At 44.5% G+C, this 22,137-nt stretch overlaps 1 protein-coding gene across 2 annotated transcripts in view; it reads right to left on the bottom strand.

Annotated features, from left to right (window-relative positions):
- The window catches only part of LOC137439136 (uncharacterized), an 83,710-nt gene extending 73,059 nt beyond the window's left edge, over positions 1-10,651 (bottom strand). For both annotated transcript variants that reach the window (XM_068134852.2, XM_068134853.2), the window contains exons 1-4: positions 10,551-10,651; positions 7,133-7,222; positions 4,491-4,704; positions 382-619 (exon numbers count right to left, since the gene is read on the bottom strand). In XM_068134852.2, the coding sequence (XP_067990953.2) occupies positions 382-619; positions 4,491-4,704; positions 7,133-7,222; positions 10,551-10,581 (573 nt within the window). In that variant the 5' untranslated portion in view covers positions 10,582-10,651. The remainder of the gene's footprint in view (positions 1-381; positions 620-4,490; positions 4,705-7,132; positions 7,223-10,550) is intronic.
- Between the last annotated feature and the right edge of the window lie 11,486 nt (positions 10,652-22,137).

Genomic DNA, 22,137 nt, shown 5'->3' with positions numbered 1-22,137 from the left:
CCAAGATGAAGCCAGATAAAATGGATTTAATTATCTTAATCTTCATAACCAGAAGTCTTCATCAGTACAATGAAATACATCTACAGTTTGAGTTTCAAACCTATGTGCGTAGGATTGCACGGGCCATTTTTCCATGTCCATTGCATTTCAAAGCACAATTTCACGTGCATTTTGGTGCATAATATAGAAACAGCCATGAGGTATCATTTCAGTCAACATGATATTAAATATCAACTCAAAATGCAACATCATATCTGATCACTATACTGCATATGTTTCAATCATATAATCACTTCTATGATTCTGCTCAATCCAGTCATAATCGCTCCAACCTTCATGTAAATACATTTGCAGCACTGACCCAACCCCATATCCACTTACCCCCTGGGCACGGAAGCGTGGGGGTGGAGGCTCTATGTCAAATGGACCAGGAAAGCCACTTCTTCCCAAGGACCATGGTGGAGGTTTCTTGAAACGGCCTTCGTTGGGACCCATAAGTGGGCGAGGATATCGTCCACTTCTCCCATGTGGCTCAAAACCTGGACCCAAGTCTTGCTTGCCAAAATTACCAGGAAAATCCCCACGTTGTCTCCTGAATCCATGTTTATTTGATGCAGACCTAGTACAACAGTTTAACAAAGGCAATTAGCATGTAACATTTTATTCTAAAACTTGTAAAATCAGCCCATAATGCATCTGGCCAAAAAATGCACTTCAGATCATTCGATGCAACATGGCGGTAAGACTAATGAGGTAAGGGAAACATAATTGGTTGAAACTACATTTTTTTTATTCTGGTATCATGTAATGTGCTATATTGTTGTGAGATTGCCTTTAAATGGGGTAACTTTGCATAGTATGGTGAGAGTTATTTCACATATTGCATGTATTGGAATGAGCACGAGGTAATTTAATTGCGATATAGAATATGCATCCTTTTGTGTGAAGAAAGCTGTTGTCAACCTTCCCTACATGCGTCTAAAACCGCTTTCCCTTGACACCATTTTAATGTTCTTACCTTTGTAATCTGTCCTAAATGTTATTATAAGTGTGCTCACAGGCCGCCGGCAGGTTCAGGCGGGAAAATGCCTGACCACAAACCCTGGCAGTGAGCACCATCTGGGTAAAAGGTAAGGGATTCGCCCCGCCCATGGACCGTGCGAGGGACCAATAGCGGCCTAGCGGGGAGAAGCGAAGTGCACCACAGATACCGACCGGTGGGAACCAAAGCTACAAACAAGTATGGTGGGAGAAACACAGAGAGAACTTAGCCACCTGTGCGTGAGAGACATCTGGATTCCTCCACAGGACGAGCAGTTGCTGCCACGGCTTACAGCCATGCACGCACCAACCCCAACAAGCCGTGCCCACCCCACCCACCCCCTCGTGCTAGCTCCGGTCCGCAGCCTGAGACTGTTCCTGAACAAGCCGTGGTACCACTTGGTACTCGCTGCATAATGCCGGGCGGATACAGCCACTGTTGTTCAGTCATGTCTGACTCTATCTCTTGTCCAACTACTGAGGAGCATTTGAGGCCTTAAAGTTGAGCTTATTTTAAGTTTCCCCTTCGTTCGTTGACTCGAGGGCGCATATTTGGGGTAAGGGAAAGGGTTATTGCACTGTATTGCTCCTTTTTGTATTCTCGTCCCCTTTGCTCGTGTCGTGGATTTTTAATTTATTTAATAAGAGCCTTCAATGATTTGACAAGACTCAAGATAATTAAATGTCCAAACTCGTTTCCGAAGACAATATACTGATTTAATGACACATGCGAGTTCTTGATTCACTGGTACCAAAGGCATTTACTGAAAACACTTCCATTCGAGTTACACATACACGAATAAAACGAAATCACTACTCTACATTCAACAAAGGTCAACACTACATTTAATACATTACAACTGAACCAAGAGCTGCACGATCGTCAGCAGCATGGCTATTTATGGTCAAAGAACAAAGAGTCAGGTAAGGTTCAAAAAGATAGCAAGCATTGCGTGAGTCTCCAACTCCTTGGGTCAGCTCTTTTCTTTCTTCATATCCAACTCTCCCAGCCATAAAATGTCGTCATCGAGAAAACAGAGATTTCTAACATCTTACAAAATAAACAAAGCCTTCTGCTTCTAATGGATAATATGCCTCAGCGTGACTGAGGACATCGGTTCTTTCTCAATCTCTAAGAGAAAAACAGGGTCGGAGAAAGTTTATACATCATTCTTATAAGTTCTATGTATTGAATCTTTTTAATACATATGTGTATATCGGTCTATGACCGATATGTGTATATCGGTTTAAGCGCCTTTGGGCTTCTTGAAAAGCGCTATACAAAATAAATGAATTATTATTATTATGAAAAGTCGTATCGATATAAATAAAACACAGTTTGTGTGTGTGTGTGTGTGTGTGTGTGTGTGTGTGTGTGTGTGTGTGTGTGTGTGTGTGTGTGTGTGTTTTACCGATAGACTCCTAAACGGAGAGGCTCACGTGCTTGATATTTGGCATAGACATGGCCATTGAGCCTGGGAAGGACAGGGCCTACCTAAAAATATTTGACGAGATCCATATTTTTTATTCATATTTACCTCAGCGCATTTGAGCGAGGATCATTATACATGGAATCTCAGCCGGTGCCAGAGCGATCACGTGATGTTCCATCCTCGCTGTCAGACCACTGAACGGAAAATATATAGAATGACCATTGCCATTCACACCACATAGGTGGAGATGCAGCTACCGGGCACCATCTTGGTTGGCACTCGATGCTGGGCGATGGTGATTTCCGTCACGCGTTTGCACGTAATTCAGAGCGAAAAGCGATTGCGTTTTTTCACCTTTTGTACGATCGTGTTTTGTGTCGATTTTTGTCGATTTTGTGCGATATGAATTAAACGTCTTTGAAACAGCTGTGAAACGTCTTTCCACAACCCTTCCTTAACCGATTGAAGCAGTTTATTTCCGCACAAAATGGCATTTTAACAGTTGTCTCGCTTTTAAAATCTCGGACACGTTCAAAACAAACGAGATCCGCGAAGCGAGTTGGTCGAGTCATGTGAGTCGTGCTAACCAAGATGGCGACACGGCGGCTACACTTTTCACGGAGTATGAGTGTTCTATATATTTTCAATTCAGTGCGCCAGACTCGCTCACGTACTTGATTTGTGGCACAGACATGGCCATTGGTCCTTCACAGTGTAATTTGTGCGAGGCTTTTGTCCGAGTGAGCTTGAGTCGAGAGGGCGAATGTGCGGGTCTCCCTTCCCCCACCCGGCAACGCCGGTACTGGAGGGCGTCACAGGATCGGTGAGTCTCCAAAATCCGCTTCGTGCTGTTGTCGCGAAGATGCAGGACGATGTCGCGATTGTTGTGCTGCTCTCCTCCCATGAGAACTGCAATGTCATTGTTGACTGGCCCTCCCCTTCCTCCCCTCCCCTTCCTCCCCTCCCCTTTCCCCTCCCCTTCCTCCCCTCCCCTACCCCCTCCCCTTTCCCCTCCCCTACCCCCTCCCCTTTCCCCTCCCCCCCTCCCCTTTCCCCTCCCCCCCTCCCCTTTCCCCTCCCCTCCCCCCCTCCCCTTTCCCCTCCCCTCCCCCCCCTCCCCTTTCCCCTCCCCCCTCCCCTTTCCCCTCCCATTCCCCCTCCCCCTCCTTCTCCCCCTCCTTCTCCCCTTCCCCCTCCCCCTCCCCCTCCCCTCCCCCGCCCGGCAATGCCAGGTACTTCTGCGAGTCATATATAAATATACTATTTATCCAATATCAGGCTGACAAGGGACTCTAACACTGATTAATATATGTATTCATTAGGTTTACGTGTTTGCAATGGCAAGGTCAAGCCTCAGGGAAATCCACTTGATTCACACAAATTACGTACGCAAATTAATTTTCTTCTTCTACACTCGTTTCAATACACTTTAAAACAACTTGGTCTCTGGGTGCATTCAAGTGTCTGATCGCCATTAGAATTACTGTGTACACATCTGTTGAAGGACAGATCAGGAACATAGCACCCAATACGACGTCCATGCCTGCAGTTATTTTGATTAAATTATTTATTATTTTGCTCCCTCGTCAATAGAGTATGGACACAGAGCACCAAACAGCGCAACACATCGATTGGCTTGGTGGTTCCATTGGAGTACGACATCAAGGAAAACAGGCCTGTGATCCAACTCGGAAGGGACCAAATCAATTGGTGGTCGCGGCTGCTTTGACAGGGTTTGTCGGGATTCGGAACGGGCAACTGGTCTGACCCAATGGCTGTAACAACACATGCAATGTCGACTTTGCAAAGTGTTAAACTCCCCCTCCCTCACACCTTGCCCCTTAAAAATATGAAAATAATTCTAATGCAGCTGAATAACTGTTAGAGCTTTCTGGGGTTTTTTATATTTTGCTTATGGAAAAAGTCCCAAAATGAAATAATTTCCTAGTTCTGTGCAATTATTGCTTTGCTGATCATGAACCATAAGGAAACCGATACATGACCCACCAGCCTCACCCTGCATTGCCCTGATGGCCCTTGAAGCCGGAGCTACGACGGGAGCTCCCACGGCTGTCAGGATGAGAATTCTTCCTCTTCCTCACGTTTGAATCTTCACCAGATTGGCCACTTGAGTTGTTCTTCTGTCCAGATTTACTCTGGGAACTTGACTGAGAAGCAACCTTCTTTGGGGGAGAACCTGAGTCCTTATCCTGGGAAGATGTTGATATGTCTGTAAAGAAACAAAGTGCAATCCAGCTTGATAAAGTGCTTCTTCCATGAGGAAAGCAATAAAAACTATGACGGCAGCCTGAACAGTTTATGTCCTGTATTCCACGGATAGGCCGGATATGGACAGTAACCAAAATCTAATCAGCTGTTGTCACCGATTCAACTCATCCATAAAGTTTTGTCATGACTTGTCCAAAAACGTTTGACATATCATGCCATATTTAATGTTTTGCCCTATCACTCAATGGTGACGAATCACTTCAACAAAACTCTCGTATCCAGATCCACATCATCATCAAAATCGAATCGATTTGTCCTGGTCACACACCCAACCTGTCCACCAAGTTTCGTCCAAATCTGTCATTACGTTTCGAGATATCCTGTTCACAGACAAACAAACAACCCGATGAAAACATAACATGCAGGAAACTTTTTATGAAAGCTTTCCAGCTACATTTTGTAAATAAACTTCAAGATTAAATTTTACCATGAAATACATTCAGGGGCATGTGTCAAGGTACGTAATCGGTTTCTGCGACTTTTTCGGCACCCATCAGCAATTTCCCACCAAGGGAGATAACTTCGACTGACTGACTGACTGACGCTGACGCATACGCACACGCACACGTACGCACGACCTAATGATCCCATCTAGCGTTAACAAAGAAAAAAAACCCATAGTGATCAGATACCGCATGAAGGTACAAAAAAAAAGAAAGAAAAAGTGCATTGCTAATTGGAGTGGCAGTACCCAGAGATGTTTTTTGTTTTTGTTGAAGGATCCAGGCACGGACTATATAGCCCTCATCGAGGCCTGGCCTTAAATAAAACAGAAGAAAAGTGTGTGATGTTTGTTTGTGAGAAAGGTTGAAGCTCGCCCGGTAGCAACAACATTGGCTCGTATTTCAAGAAGATGACCAAACGCCAAGATATAAAAAAATAAAGTAAAAAGATCTTGGAACTGAAGGGCTTCGATTTCTTTTTCTTGGAACAGAAATTGGACCAGTGATTGTTGCAGCAACGGGGATGATAAACAAGAACCTTGCACAGTGCATTGTGATTGGTCATGCACTCCTTACTGAAATCTCTCAACCACTTCAGGAAAGCCATGCAACAAATGTGAGAAAGAGCAACAAAAGAGTGAAGGCTTGAAGGGGGTTACTGAAAGAACGCATGCATCTTGGAGGAGTTGAGGAAAGTCAAAGGGTTAAGAGAGCACAGGTAGCTAGACCATGGGAGAGGCAGTAAAAAATAAAAACCAGAGAGATCACTGACCTGTCTGCAATAAGAGCAACAGGCCTTGTGTTTTCGCCTAATTACAGGAGATGTGAACAATGTTGAGAGCTTTAGATTCCACAGAATCCAGAAAGACAAATATAATGCTGGAGTACCAGCCCAAAGGGGAACACAGTACTCCACTTAGCAACAAAAAAGTCATTATAGGCTTGTACAGACAAGTGGGTCTTGTACAGATGAGGCATTGTTGTTGTTGATCCTACGTGACATTGGAAACGATCTTCAAAATCAATGATATTGGGAACGATCTTCAAAATCAATGACATTGGAAACAATCTTCAAAATCAATGATATTGGGAACGATCTTCAAAATCAATGACATTGGGAAACAATCTTCAAAATCAATGACATTGGAAACGATCTTCAAAATCAATGACATTGGAAATGATCTTCAAAATCAATGACATTGGGAACGATCTTCAAAATCAATGACATTGGGAAACAATCTTCAAAATCAGCACGATAATTGCAAACATTATTTAATCAGACTTTGTGGTGTAATGGGTAGAGTGTCCTTTCCGAGTTTGGAAGGTCGGTGATTCAAAGTTCAAACCCAGGCCGAGCCGTACCAAAGATGTTAAAAATGGTACGTGCTGCTTCCTTGGTTGCCGCTCAGCATTTAAAAGGTTACGAGAGCATGGGCAATCCCCGTAGGTTGGCATGGGAGGAAAATTCCTCCTCAGGTAATGCCTCGTTGAATATGGTAAAAGCGGTGCAATTGTTGTGATGTTTCTGGTACCTAGAGAAGTGACAGCACTTGTCCCATTCAACAGCCTTGTGCATGTATGTGTATGTGGATGTGTATGTGTGCATTCCTTTGTCAATTCCTCTTTATCCAACTGTGGAATCACCTTCCTGCATCTATCCGATCATTTTCATCCCTGCACTGCTTCAAGGTTGGAGCTCATTTCCATCTCATGTTTCAAATTATTGTCTTTTTGATTCCTGCAAACCTCCTGCCATACCCCCCACCATTTCTTACATTAATGTCTGAATGTCCAATCACTATCCATTTGTCCCCTTCCATCCTTTTGGAGTTGGTCAAAACCTCCTTAGAACTTCCTATTGTTTTGCTCCTCAATGACCTCGACTTTGCATTAAAATTAAATTGTGTGCAGGTTTGCCAGCCTTACCCAAGTTCTCTGAGCTTGGATCGCCATCAGCTTTGGGTGTAGACATCGCTTGTGTAGAGAGGGAGGAGGTTGCATCACGAGAATCACCAACTGCAAAACAACGTTCAACAAGATGAATGAGAACAAATAGAAGCTCTCCAATAATTACCTTTGAAAAGCAAAGCTTTGTTCATACCATTTTCATCAGGGCAATTTACCGAGTGGTTACCTCTAAAATGTATAGGATTTTACAAAAGTCAATAGAACAGGTAAACTATATTACACAGGAACATACTGTGAACTCATACCAATCCAAATTCATCGAAAGGGAGAATGGGTTAGTGTAGATATGGTAAAGGATATTTTGGAGACTGACTGTGCATGTTTCGTGTTTCTGGGGATTTTAATATAATTAGTAATAGTGAAATTGGGGATCTGATGAAAATGGGAGCCAAATATCGGGAACCAGTAACTCGACCTTGGAGCTGCATTGGGTCTTCAATCGTAGATTCTGTCTCCAATTTTATTAACAGAATGTGCAACAAGTTTAAGTTATCTGTAACCAGTTTCAATCCATGGTTTAACAGAATTGTACAAGTCCTGGAAAATAGGATTGAGGTTTTTCGTAGTCGGGGCTTGCTTTCATTGGGTTGGTCTAAACCAGTGTTGAACAAGCCGAGTGTTCGTAAAGATATTAGGGATCTGCATGATAGATACGTCATAGCTCCAGGGGATAAGGCTGCTAATAATTTTGTTGTGGTTTGTAAAACGTTTTATGTGGAGGTTTTATTAAGAGAGTTAGGCATTGATCCAGTGACTTTCACTGGTATAGGAAATAGCACATATGATATGTTCCTTGTCATAAGTCCCTCCAGGATATTATCTCTGAGCATCAGGAAGTTAATAAGTTCAGAATTAAATGTAAAGAGGCGAATCTTTGTATTCCTCGGCTTTTCTGGATTCCCAACTTCATAAGAACCCATACAAGTTTAGGTTTATAGCTGGTGCCAGGCAATGTACCACCAAATATTTATCGGTTATAGTTAACTCGGGCTTACAAGTTGTTGGGGAACAGTTCAGGAAACATTGTTTGGCAATTGAAGAGAATTCTGGTGTTAACTCTTTTTGGAGCATCAAGTCTACTTTGGAGTTTTTGGAGAGGATTTGATGCCTCAATATCAAGTCAGTTGAGGTTTGTTGATTTTTCAACTTTATATACGGATTTGGATTTAGCACTCGTAAGGGATTCACTCTTCATTCACGTAAGGGATGAGCCTGGTGTTGGCTTAGTGGTTAGGATGCCGGCTTGGGATCCTAGGATCCTGGGTTCGAATCCCGGTCGATCGCTGAATTAACGCCAGGGGGGTTGACTCAGCCCCTCATCCTTCCGAGGTCGGCAAATTCAGTACCAGCTTCCTGGGATGAATGATCCCGGTGTATACCCCGGCTTAGAATAGGTACACCGTATCCCTGCGCACCGGAAGAGCGTGACCAAGGGTTGGCGTCAGGAAGGGCATCCGGCCATAAAAAAAAACATTGCTTCAAACAGGGAACCATGATTGTCATGGGGCCCGCAAGGCTAACCCCTGCTCTGGCGGGGAAAATGGCCTTAAAACGATCATTCATTCATTCATTCAAGGGATTCACTCTTCAAAGTAATTGACAAGGTTTTTAGCTCTTTTAATAAGTTTTTATGTGTCAGATTTGATAGAACATTCTTTTCTAAAAATAAATACTCAACTTTTCATTGTTTTGATAAGCAGAAGTTTAAGGATGCTGTTAATTTTATTTTATTTGATACTTTTGCATCCTTTTGTGGGATAATGTTTCAACAGGTTAAGGGTATTCCCATGGGTGGGAATTGCAGCCCCCTACTAGTGCCCCCCGACTACTAGCGGACATTTTTCTTAATTTCTGTGAATTTTCATTTATTTAATGAAGAAAAAATTCGGATTTGCGGGACAGACGGACGGACAACCCGAAAACATAATACCTGCAGTGACTTGGTCAGCGGAGACATAAAAAACCCCAGCCATCTTGAGCTGCACAGCGTCCTTATCCTCCCATCCAGAACCCTCTCCAGTACCTTCATGACATGACTAAGTAGTGCAATGCACCTGTACTTCACGGATCTTGAACATCCCCTTCCCCTTCCCCTTCCATATTGGCATAATTTACCTTGTCCTCCACCCCTCTAGAATTGACCCATCTCTCATATATATATATATTCATCAACTGCTTCGTCCACCTGAATCCCACTTCTCCCGCTACAATAATCACCTCTGTACACACCTCTTCAATACCTGGTGCCCTTTTTCAAAAACCGAACATCCTAATTTTAACCACATTTAAATAATGGTAGCACAGGATCACAATAGCTGCATAGGATACACAAGGTACACTAGGGTTCACCTGTACCATTTAGGAACTGGTGTTCACCTGCACTGCTTCGGAGCTAGTGCGAACCTGTACCACTTAGGAGCTCGTGCGCACCTGTATCGCTTAGGAGCCGGTGTTCACCTGTACCGCTTAGGAGCCGGTGTTCACCTGTACTGCTTAGCAGCCGGTGTTCACCTGTACCGCTTAGCAGCCGGTGTTCACCTGTACCGCTTAGCAGCCGGTGTTCACCTGTACCGCTTAGCAGCCGGTGTTCACCTGTACCGCTTAGCAGCCGGTGTTCACCTGTACCGCTTAGCAGCCGGTGTTCACCTGTACCGCTTTGGAGCCGGTGTTCACCTGTACCGCTTAGGAGCTGGTATTCACCTGTACCGCTTAGGAGATAGTGCTCACCTGTACCGCTTAAGAGATAGTGCTCACCTGTACCGCTTAGGAGCCAGTGTTCACCTGTACCGCTTAAGAGCTCGTGTTCATCTGTACCGCTTAAGAGCTAGTGTTCACCTGTACCGCTTAAGAGCTAGTGTTCACCTGTACCGCTTAAGAGCTAGTGTTCACCTGTACCGCTTAAGAGATAGTGTTCACCTGTACCGCTTAGGAGCTAGTGCGCACCTGTACTCGAGTGTATCAAACACCGATTTGTTCAGTTTCCGCGGTACAGGTACCCATGGTAGTGCGTTCAGTATTAATGGCCACAGTACACGTAATTAGCTCTTCCATGCGAATCGAAAGTGAACCGAGACCAGTTTGTTTGTTTGTTTGTTTGTTTGTTTGTTTTCCATTCTCAACGTTCACGTCATGAATAGAATACATTTGATTTGTTTTACCAAGAACCAGGCCCGGGCTTATCGAACAGGCGGCAAGTTTAATTAATGTTACCTCAATCCATAACTCCATGTTTTGCGCTCCAGACATAAACAAAATTACCCTTCGGAACTGCAAGGTCGAAACCTCATGTGTCTGGAAATTTCACAAACCAATCCATTTTTTATAAATCGCAATAACGTCACAAAACGTCATTAAAATCGCCGAGCCGCATGAATACCTTCAGAATCCTCCTGCTCCTTGGACGCCATGTCCGAATTAGCCGTAAAAATGACAAGGCCACAGGTTGGTGACGTAAATGGTGGTAAAAGTCAATTTCCTTCTTTCATGCAATAATTGCCGGCGACTGCAAAATTTATTCTTAAATATTCCCTCTAAATAACATGAAATACCCTTTTTCCCACCTACTCAAGGATAATTAATTCACCTGAGAGGTTACGAACTCGTGGAATTACAGCCGTGCATTACTCCGTCATGGCCATGAAGACTGCACAATCGTTTCAGTGAGCCTGATTTAACGAGTAAATAAAACCATCACAAGTGATGACAATCTAATAAAGACACAACAAAGACCATGAAAAACAATAATTATACAACGACACAGTAACACAACGGCTTGAATGTGCAGAAATACTGTGGTGTCTGGCCTCCTTGTAACGTAATGAGTTAAATCGAATCACGTGACTGTTCAGGGTGGACCAGTTGAAGCATTAAAAAAATATTCATTTCGTATTCAGGCCGCAGCTGCTGGTTGCATCATTGCTGGGAGCGCAACTGTGCCGCCGATGCAGTGCCCCTGACCCCAGTAAACTGGTGCTCGTTTTGCCGCCCTCGGAAGGTTAACAGGCTGAATCAACGCACCTGGATTCAACGAGTCGATTAACGGATCGACAGGAGTAGTACCTATTGCAGCATTAATCACCAGCTTCTGTCACATGAAGTAAACTGCAATTACTAACAAGAACAAGTACAAAAAGTTTTAATTAAAACAAAAGCCGCGTCGATGTTACACAATGCCTAGATGCAGCTGTGCCTATAACGTCGATGTTATAGGCACAGGACATTCCTATTGATTCGATTACTTGATGTTATTTTTGTGCAAAGTCAAAATATATCTCGGCAATTTCCCGTGTGTGGCGACGAATTTTTAATATATCTCGGCATTTTCCCGTCTGTTATTTCGGGCGGTATATGACTAACCATGCCGCGATTTAAACAAAATATATATATCTCGGCATTTTCCCGTCTCTTATTTCGGGCGGTGTATGACTGACCATGCCGCGATTTAAACAAAATATATATATATCTCGGCATTTTCCCGTCTCTTATTTCGGGCGGTGTATGACTGACCATGCCGCGATTTAAACAAAATACGTATATATATCTCGGCATTTTCCCGTCTGTTATTTCGGGCGGTGTATGACTGCCCATGCCGCGATTTAAAAAAAAAAATCTCAATGGACTTGAAGTTACAGGCCTTTGAGAATTCATTTCGTTCTATAAAGGGCAATTTTCATCGGATTTTCTTCCCGTTTTTTTTCAATCGAGTCTAAAACTATGTTAGCGACTGTGAAAAATGAAATGATATATCGAATTTGATTTGAAATAAAACTGTGTGAGAGAGGAAGACACCACGGGCCTACAAAACAGGCCTCAAAGCTATGCGAGTTAATAAAATGGTGCATATTTGTTTATATGAAGGCTCTCCCAGAATGGGTGGAGCTATGGTTCCCAGAATGGGTGGAGCTTTGAGGTTTTGTCTTCTCTGCAAGAACAAGAACAAGAAGAAGAAGAACAACAACAACAACAACAGCAGAGGGCACTCTATGAGCAGCGTCTGCGACGTGGCTAAAAAGAGCAATCAGAGATTGCAGACCCTCGCCAGGATGTATTTTCAGTAGATTTTAAAGCTTTTGTGTTAAAACAAATATGGCGGCAGAACCACGTGACCGATGACGTCATTATTATTATTCTTTTTTCTCCACCAGTTTATGCCGACATGGTGCTCAAGAAATTTCATCTTGATTGGATGAAGTTTTGTACTTGTCGAATTATGACGTCATAATGGAGGCACCTATGACATCAACATTAATATTTTATTCCCCATGGAAAGCTCTTTACAATGAGCCATTAGTTAGGTCCAAAACTTCAATTCCGTGACCATTTTCTGGCTAGTAAGGTTTGACGATTGATTTGACTTATATTGACATTTTATAACAAAAATAGCCTCTATGTCCCTTCCAAAAATCCCGGCATTTTTCGCCAGAGGCCCGAATCCAAGATGGCCGCTGGCACTATCTTGAAAAATTAAGTTTTGAACCAGAACACCTAGAATCACGTACAAAGACACTTTTTGGGGTAATTTGACCACGAGGATTCCGAATCTGACATTAGTTTGACGTTATGACATTATTTTGACCCAGAAATCCAAGATGGCCACCATCCAGTAGAGCGAAAATGCAACTTTTGTACTTAAACATGTTAAATAAACAATAGGTACGGGAGGTGGCTATCTGACTTCTGGGCAATGCTGACAAATCTCCCTGCTGATCAGGTCACCTTCCTTCGTACTGACTTCGCTCAGTCCATCACAGGCAACCCCTACTCCAACATGGCCTGGGACATGTGGATCGAATGCACCATGAACAAGGGCAGCAAAATGAAGTCTGGCTGGCTCTCCATCCTCAAGAATGAGAAGCAGCTGCTGGTGCACTCCAGAAATGTGAACAATGTAGCCCAGATCCGGGCGGCTCATAATGCCCTGGCCAACCGAAAAAAAGCCAAGAGGAAGCACATTGAATGTGGCCCAAAACGAATGCGAGAGGATGAGCAGTGCGTGCAGGACCTGGTAGCCTGCATACATGAGTTTGACTCCTTTCCATTCGACCCATCCTCACCCACACTCCGCACCCTACAGTCAGCCATGCCTGCCTCTAATAAGCTCGTTGTGGACTTCAATTCTGCCCATGCTGCAGGGGAGGAAAAGTTGCCCAGCTTCTTGCAGGAGCGGGTATTCAGTAAGAATACCTCCCTTCATGCACCTGTCCCTCTGAGTAAACGCTTGACATTTGCCAAGATGCCAGACACGGAGAAGCCCAGGGAGGAACTCAAAACGAGAGCTGCTGAAATGGAGCAGAATGCTCTCAAGGCAGTGATCAACCTGGTTGAGGTCGGTCATCTTGTGGACCTCACTGAGTTGCTGGAACATCGTGTTGTTGAGGAGTGTGTGGCTTTATTCAACTCCAACGGAACATACAGGAAAACACAGAAGAGTAAGCTCATCCAGAAACTCTCTCTGCAATCTGTAGATCTGCAGGAACCCTACACCGCTCTCATCGACATGGGCATGATTTGGAGGATGGCAACTCCATCAGCAGAGGATCGACAGACGCAACATGGCACCCCATACAAGTGGTCAGACTATGTCCACAAGGTGTCTTCCATCATCCTTGCCCGCCATGGTGATGCTGAACGTATCTTCTGTGTGAATGACCCATATGACACACCATACTCTACTAAAGATGACGAGCGAGACCTGCGGGTACAGGGTAAGGCACATATACCCAACACCTACATGAAACTGAATGACCCCTTCCCTTCTGCCCAAGCATTCAAAACACTTCTATGTAGCGTCAGCAACAAGGGGCGGATGCAAAAGCTGATATGCACCTACCTGACACCTTGCAGAGAGTGTTGATGCAGAGATTGTCTACTCTGTTGGCTCCCACTGCACCAATTTGTCAACCCAGCAACCAATGGAGAACTACAGCTTTGACCAGTCTGAGGCTGATACTGTCCTCTTTTCTGCTTACGCAGTTCTGCGTGAATCAGGCTACAGTGGCCCTGTTGTCATTGATACCGCTGATACCGATGCCTATGTCGCAGCAGCAGTCATCTCGCAGCAGCTGCCCGGAAAGCTCTGTATCAAGAGGAAGAAGGAGACTATCTTATGTCCTGGCCTGGTTAATGACGAGATGGCAGACTGTATTGTGCAGCTGCACTGTATGACAGGCTGTGATGCCAACTCAGGCTTCTATGGCAAGAGTAAGAAGTTGGTGTATGACCGGGTGGCGAAGAGCCCTGTGGCTCGACGGCAGCTCTCGCTGTGTGGAGATAGCCTTGACCTTGAGGAGGAGGTGCTAGAGGAGCTCTTCCAGTTCACACGACATGTCATCTATGGCGACGAAAAGAGTAGCACCATGGCTGAGGCCCGTGCAGCAAAGTGGAAGACACTGAAAAACAAATCATTTATCCGTCTCCCTCCAGATGCAGACAGCCTACGCCAACACTGCCTCCGAGCAAACTACTTGGCATATCTTGTGCGTCATCCCTCCAAGAAACACCACCCCTCGCCACTCGGACATGGCTGGGAGCTGGTGGGTGGTCGCTGTCGCCCTGTCCGCCACACGCAACCTGCTCTCCCGACACATCTACCTGCACCAGGGCCAGCTGAAGAGAGTGAGGAAGATGAGAGCCAGGAGGGGAATGAGGAGCGAGATGATGATGTACAAAGGCGGGGAGATTCATCGGAATCTGATGATTCAGATTCTAGTGAAGCAGAATGCTCTGATTCGGACTAATCATATAATTAAAGGTCATATTGATTAATTACTTCATTTGAAAACTGTTCAAGTCACAGCTATTAAAAAATAGCTTATTTTGAAGTGTAATGAGTTTACTTGTCATGCAATCATCAATTACTTTACTGCAAGATATCCTTATGGAGGTAGTTTCTTTAACATGTTTAAGTACAAAAGTTGCATTTTCGCTCTACTGGATGGTGGCCATCTTGGATTTCTGGGTCAAAATAATGTCATAACGTCAAACTAATGTCAGATTCGGAATCCTCGTGGTCAAATTACCCAAAAAAGTGTCTTTGTACGTGATTCTAGGTGTTCTGGTTCAAAACTTAATTTTTCAAGATAGTGCCGGCGGCCATCTTGGATTCGGGCCTCTGGCGAAAAATGCCGGGATTTTTGGGAGGGACATAGAGGCTATTTTTGTTATAAAATGTCAATAGAAGTCAAATCAATCGTCAAACCTTACTAGCCAGAAAATGGTCACGGAATTGAAGTTTTGGACCAAACTACATGTCTCAATTTTGCTATCGAGCGCTTTCCGAGATATAGAGGTGCAAAGTTTTTCGGTTTTCCAAGATGGCGCCCGTACCACGTGACCTATGACGTCATAATTATCATTAAACATTTGTGTGACGAGGTGCACCCATGGTGAAAATTTCCTGTCAATCGGACCAACGGTTGCAGAGAAAATCATATATATTCTGTGCGGACAAACAAACAGACAGACACAGACTCAAATGCGAGACCCTCTCACCTGGCGAGGGTAACGAGGGACGTCGTGGTCACAGTGATTGAGCTGTGAGCAAATCCGGACAGTTCAAATCAAAAGGGTCATGATGCCCACTGGGGAATCGGTGTAAAATGGACGACGTCCGCAGTTACTTGTGTGAGGAGAAATCGCTTTATGATTTCAGTTGTTGTGAGATTTTGGATACCTGTACCTTTTTGAGTGTCACCGCACAGTGCTTTCACTTGTTGAAGTAAAACAACTGTAATCGTCATAATGTAATTTTCTTTATTTCCAACCATAAAAATTCATGGGAACTCAGCACCGACCATCCAACAAGAACAACAACAACAACAACAACAACAATTTTAACATGGCGGATCAGACGAAGGAGTCTGGGGATGCAACATTATTTGTCGAAAGTATTCAGGCCGGATTCGGACCTTCACCAAAATGTAATCGATTCGTCCTTGTCACACATCCAATCTGTCCACCAAGTTTCGTCCAAATCCATCCATAACTTTTTGAGACATCCTGCTATTTGTCGTTTTTGGCCCTATCACTCAATGGTGAAGAATCACTTAAAAATTAAATAATTCTCATATTCGAATCCAATACCCCAAGGCAGTGTTCTGGGCCCTGTGCTTTTTCTGGTCTTCATCAATGATCTCTCTGACTCTCTTGAAAATCCTCTGTATCTCTTTGCTGACGACTCCACTATCTGTCGCTCCATTCTTCATCCCTCAGATCGGCAGTCTGCAGCCTCCTCACTCTCTGCAGACCTGGACAAAATCACAGACTGGGCAAACAAATGGAACATGTCTTTCAATCCTGACAAATCTCACACTCTTACGATGTCTCTCCGAAAAGACCGACTGGACAACCCTCCCATCCACTTTCTGAATAATCCTCTCCAAGAAGGTCTGTCACTCAAGCTTTTGGGTCTCACTATTTGCCATGATCTTTCCTGGGAAAACCACATTTCAAATCTGGCCTCCAGAAGCCAGTCGCCGACTGGGCATCCTCCGTCATGCGAAGTCCTTCCTTGGCACACCTGAGCTCCTCACCACATACAAGGCTTTCATCCACAGCTCAATGGAATACTGCTCTCCCCTCTGGTCTGGTGCTCCTGCCTCACACCTAGCCCGTCTTCACGCTGTTGAAACCAAAGCGTTCAGAATCATTGGAATCTCCCGCGATGACGCTATCTCCAAGGGCCTCTCACTTAATCACCGCAGGCAGGTTGGTGGTCTTTCTGTCTTCTACCGACTCCTCTCCGGCCTTGCCCCCCCCCCCCCCCCCAGCTCTCTCTGTGCTCTGTCCCGCAAATATTCCTACAGGTCGCACAAGATCTGCCTGCAACCCTCTTATGGTTAAACTGCCAAAATCAAGACTCTCTGCTCACCTTCACTCCTTCATTCCTCTTTTCTCCCGCCTCTGGAACAAACTCCCTCACGCTCTTCAATCCCACTCCTCCCTCCAGGTCTATAAAACAGCTGTTCACCACCATCTCTTATCTTCCCCCATCCAAAACCTTGATCTTTTCTACCCCCGCTAATTTCACCCCAAATCCACTTTTTTGACGTGACTTTTGACTTCTTTCCTGGAAGTCTTTGGTGTCCTTGCGTTTTATACCTATCCTGCCTCCCCCCAGGCCCTCTCCCTCCTAAAACATCTCCCGATGTCCCTGCTCTCAAATGTTGTGTTTGTGTGCTCCCTCCCCTTCTCTCCCCATCTTGTCGACCGCTCCCCTTTTTATATACTTTGTTTGCTTGTTTGTTTGATTTGTTTATTTGATAAATGTTAGCTCTTTCACGAGCCTCGTTCACGAGCCTTTTTCACTGTGTATACAAAAAAAAATAAAAAAAATTCAGATCTTCACCAAAATCGAATCGATTCGTCCTTCTCACACTCACAACCTGTCCACCGAGTTTCGTCCAAATCCATCCATAACTTTTTGAGATATCCTGTTATATATCGTTTTTGGCCCGATCTCCCAATGGTGAAGAACCACTTGAAAAATTAAATAATTCTCATATCCGAATCCATATTCAGATCTTCATCAAAATCGAATCAATTCGTCCTTGTGACACTTCCAAAACTGCCCATCAAATTTCGTACGAATCCGCCCACAACTTTTTGAGATATCGCGTTCACAGATAGAAGAAGTTTCGTGTGCATGGAAGAGGTTTCGGGAACTGAGTGGCGTGCTGACGAGGAGGGGAGTGTCGTTGAAGCTGAAGGGAAAGGTGTAGGCTGCATGTGTGAGAAGTGTTATGATTTATGGGAGCGAGACATGGGTAATGAACGTAGAGCAGCAACGAAGGCTGGAAAGGGTGGAAATGCGAATGGTTCGGTGGATGTGCGGAGTGTCGTTGAGAGAGAGGAAGACAAATGATGAATTGCGAAAGATGAAGGTAATAGAGCCTGTGATGGATGCTGTGAAGAGGAACAGGTTGAGATGGTTTGGTCATGTGTTGAGGAAGGATGAAAGTGACTGGTTGAGAAGAGTGATGGGAATGAATGTAGCAGGAAGTAGAGGACGGGGAAGACCGAGAAAGACTTGGCTAAAGATGGTGGAAGAAGAAATGCGGGCAAGGGGGTTAACAAGGGGAGATGCAGAAAATAGGGCAAAATGGAGAAGATTATCATGGGGACCGCAAGGCTAACCCCCCCCCCCCCCCCTCTAGCAGGGAAAATGGCCTTAAAATGCATGTTGTTGTTGTTGTTGTTGTGTTCACAGATAGACAAACAGACAAGGGTGAGAACAACCTTCGTCCGCTTTCGGTGATGGAGATAATAATGTTCAGTGTCAGAAAAAATCACTTCTTTGTGACCCAAGTACAAATAAATAACAAACTATTATGGATGAAGAGCTTACCATCGATAACAAAGAATTGTTGATGAACGTCGGCACCACCACAATTTGTACATCTGTAACAATATAAATGCAGACATGAATGTGACGCTGGATTATTTATTTTTAGCTTCATAAAACGGTTGATAATTTATAAAAACCCACGAGATATTCCAAACAATCCCAAATAGTCTTTCAAATCGGGGAAAGTATTGTACTGAAGCCTATAATTTCAAATTTTCCAGGGGGTGGGTTATCCCAGGACCCCCCCGTTCCCCTCCCCCCCTATCCAGGCACACTATTGCTGGGACAATCAAACACTGTTCAGTTTTCTGGATTCGCACCCCCACCCTTGGCAAATCCTGGTGAAGTACCTGTAAAAAGTATAACACTGGAGAAACTAGAGCAATGCGACGGTGTCACCAAAATGGCTCTGCATAGTCCCACAACAGGTAGATGCCCTCGTTCACTGTACTAAAAAGAAACAAGTTTGATTTAAATCCCTTCAGCTGTTTTCAAGTATCACATTTTCACCAGACAGGACAGATTTAACATCGATCGGTGAAGCGGTTTCAGAGAAGGGATTTTTTTTAATTATCGGCTTTTTTTTTTTTTTTTTTTTGTATACTGAATCGAGGCTCGTGAAAGAGCTAACATTTACTTCACAAACAAATCAACCAGACAAACAAAACACACAAAAAGAGGGAGCGGAAAACAAGATGGGGAGAGAGGGGGAAGCACACAAACACAACATTTGAGAGCAGGGAGATGTGTGGAAGGGAGAGGGCTTGGGAGGAGGAGGCGTGGGAAGGGGGGGTGGGGGGGAGGGAGAAGTATAAAACACAAGGACACCAAGGACTTCCAGGACAGAAGTTGGTATTTCAAAAAAGTGGAATTGGGGTGAAATTAGCGGGGGTGGAAAAGATCAAGGTTTTGGATGGGGGAAGATAAGAGATGGTGGTGAACAGCTGTTTTAAAGACCTGGAGGGTGGAGTGGGATTGAAGAGAGTGAGGGAGTTTGTTCCAGAGGCGGGAGAAAAGAGGAATGAAGGAGTGAAGGTGAGCAGAGAGTCTTGATTTTGGCAGTTTGACCATAAGAGGGTTGCAGGCAGATCTTGTGCGACCTGTACGAATATTTGCGGGACAGAGCCCAGAGAGAGCAGGGGTGGCAAGGCCAGAGAGGAGTCGGTAGAAGACGGAAAGACCACCAACCTGCCTGCGGTGAGTGAGTGAGAGGCCCTTGGAGTTAGCTTCATCGCGGGAGATTCCAATGATTCTGAATGCTTTGGTTTCAACAGCGTGAAGACGAGCTGGGTGTGAGGCAGGAGCACCAGCCCAGAGGGGAGAGCAGTATTCCATTGAGCTGTGGATGAAAGCCTTGTATGTGGTGAGGAGCTCAGGTGTGCCAAGGAAGGTGTGCTCAGGTGTGCCAGTTGGCGACTGGCTTTGGAGGCCAGATTTGAAATGTGGTTTCAAATCATATATCATCAGGCTTTCAAGCTAATATGGCTGCGATACCACATTATTTACAAATAACCTTAAAAAATGAACACTCTGTGTATGTATGGGTAGGGGATCACGTTTGTGAAGTTTCCTGTTGATCGGATGAGGTTCATTTTTCTATCCAAGATGGCTGCCAAACCCTACGACCCTACGACATCATTTTCAAACTACATGCAACAATGGCGTTAGATGATATTTCTAAAATTTTGCATCAATAGGGTGAGTGGTTTCAGAGATATAATTATTTAATATTTTCCTTCAATCCAATATGGCTGACACACCATGTGACCTATGATCTTACTTTTATTCACCAAATGTCTGTCTGTCCGTTCAAAGGTACCGTAAAAACTGCTGAACTGATCACAAAGATATTTTGGGTGGATAATCCTGGGATCCCCAGGAGTAAAATAGGCTATTTAGTTTTCCAAATTTCAGCTTTAGTCTCCAGCATTCTCAGGTTTGGACTCCCGCATAACATTCGCGTTTGCATGACGTTCATTGTGACGTCTTCTTACGTCGAGCAACGGCACCCGCCCTACGGGCGGGGCTTCAATTCGGAGGCCCAACTGAAAAGGCTAAATATCAGAAATTGAAGACTTTTTTGCTTTTAAATGATTTATATAAACATCCGTTAAATCTCGATCGGTGCAGCCGTTTGTGCGGCACCCGGGAAAATAACGTCATGCGGGAGCGAGTATCAGCAGGATGTGGCAGTGTGGGAGTGCACGTTTGCACCGATCGCTGCACCGTGTGCCGCACAAACGGCTGCACCGATCGCTGCACAGCTGCATCGATCGGATGTGGCATGGAGGATCAGATCTAACAGATCGCTGTCTCCATCGATCTTGCCAAGGCCGTAACACCTATCGGCTCAAAATCCTTTTAACTGTTGATTTGGTACAGTTACACGTATCGGGAATTTGGTACACGTATCGGAGTACATACGACACAGCGATTGTGAACACGATTATCGATCACGATTCACGATCGTCACGATCATAGTGTATCGATCACGATTTGAAACACGATGGAATAATATTTACCGATATGAACAGTGATGTGGCTTTTATTTAAATTCTAAAGATACTGTTTAGATTTTGATGATTTGCGTGTAATATGATTCAACCGATGTTTATATGAATCGTTTAAAATTAAAAAAAAGCCTTCAATTTTTGATATTTTGCCATCACCATTTGCAGATTCGCCACGGACCCACGATCGATGTTTCTCTACGTGAACGTAACCGTTTGTTTGCGAACGGGTACGTTTTTCATGGAAGTCCTTCACGAACCTGCTGTCCATGTCTGACGTGCGACTGAAGGTGCTACAGGAATGTGGAATTTATTGGTTTCATGCTTTAGCATTCACCGTATCTGCATTGCCTGTTTGCTTCTGGCCTCCCACCCGTGCGTCGCACGGGTATCTCTCCAGTAAAATTAATACAGTATTTCAATAGAAATGGGTCATCGATCATGTGCATGCAATTTCAGATTTTTAGGATAAGGAATTCGATTAAAACATTTTTGGCTGGTATACCACTTACCTCTGATATAATTATCATGCTTTTGTTCCCCATTGGGAGTACTTGACAATGTGACAAGTTTCAAATTTTTCCATTCAGCGGTTTCTGAGAAATATTTTTTTCATTATTTACCTTTAATCCAAAATGGCTGCCATACCACGTGACCTATGACATCATAATTATCATAAAAACATTCTGCATGGGTGTCACTCCTACCCTGAAAGTTTCGGCTCAACCAGCCATGTGGTTGCTGAGAAAAACGAGGTTTAGCCCGTACGGACAGACGGACAACCTGAAAACATAATGCCTCCGGCGACTTTCGGAGCTGCTGGCCAAATTGTGACTGCAGGCCAAATTGTGACGTCTTTGATCACAACTAATGTGATAGTAGTAGAAGCAGTGCGATGGAGACTGTTGCCCGTATGCACTGAGGACCAAAACGAGTGGACCTCGTCCATGAGCCAGCTGGTCATTATAGTCAGGGCCCTTAGGGATATTTTGGGGCCGTTTGGTTCAAATTCTTCCAAAAGCACCAAATTTGGCCCAGATGTTGCCCATGCCATACTCTTTCGATTTTTGACGGCGCCAAGACGGGCGCCCCCCCCCCCCCGCGGGGGC

Source organism: Myxine glutinosa, chromosome 13, assembly GCF_964187855.1.
Source record: "Myxine glutinosa chromosome 13, kmMyxGlut1.1, whole genome shotgun sequence".
NCBI lineage: Eukaryota > Metazoa > Chordata > Myxini > Myxiniformes > Myxinidae > Myxine > Myxine glutinosa.
The sequence above is the reverse complement of the archived record's forward strand: the minus strand, read 5'-3'. Positions and strand labels throughout refer to the sequence as shown.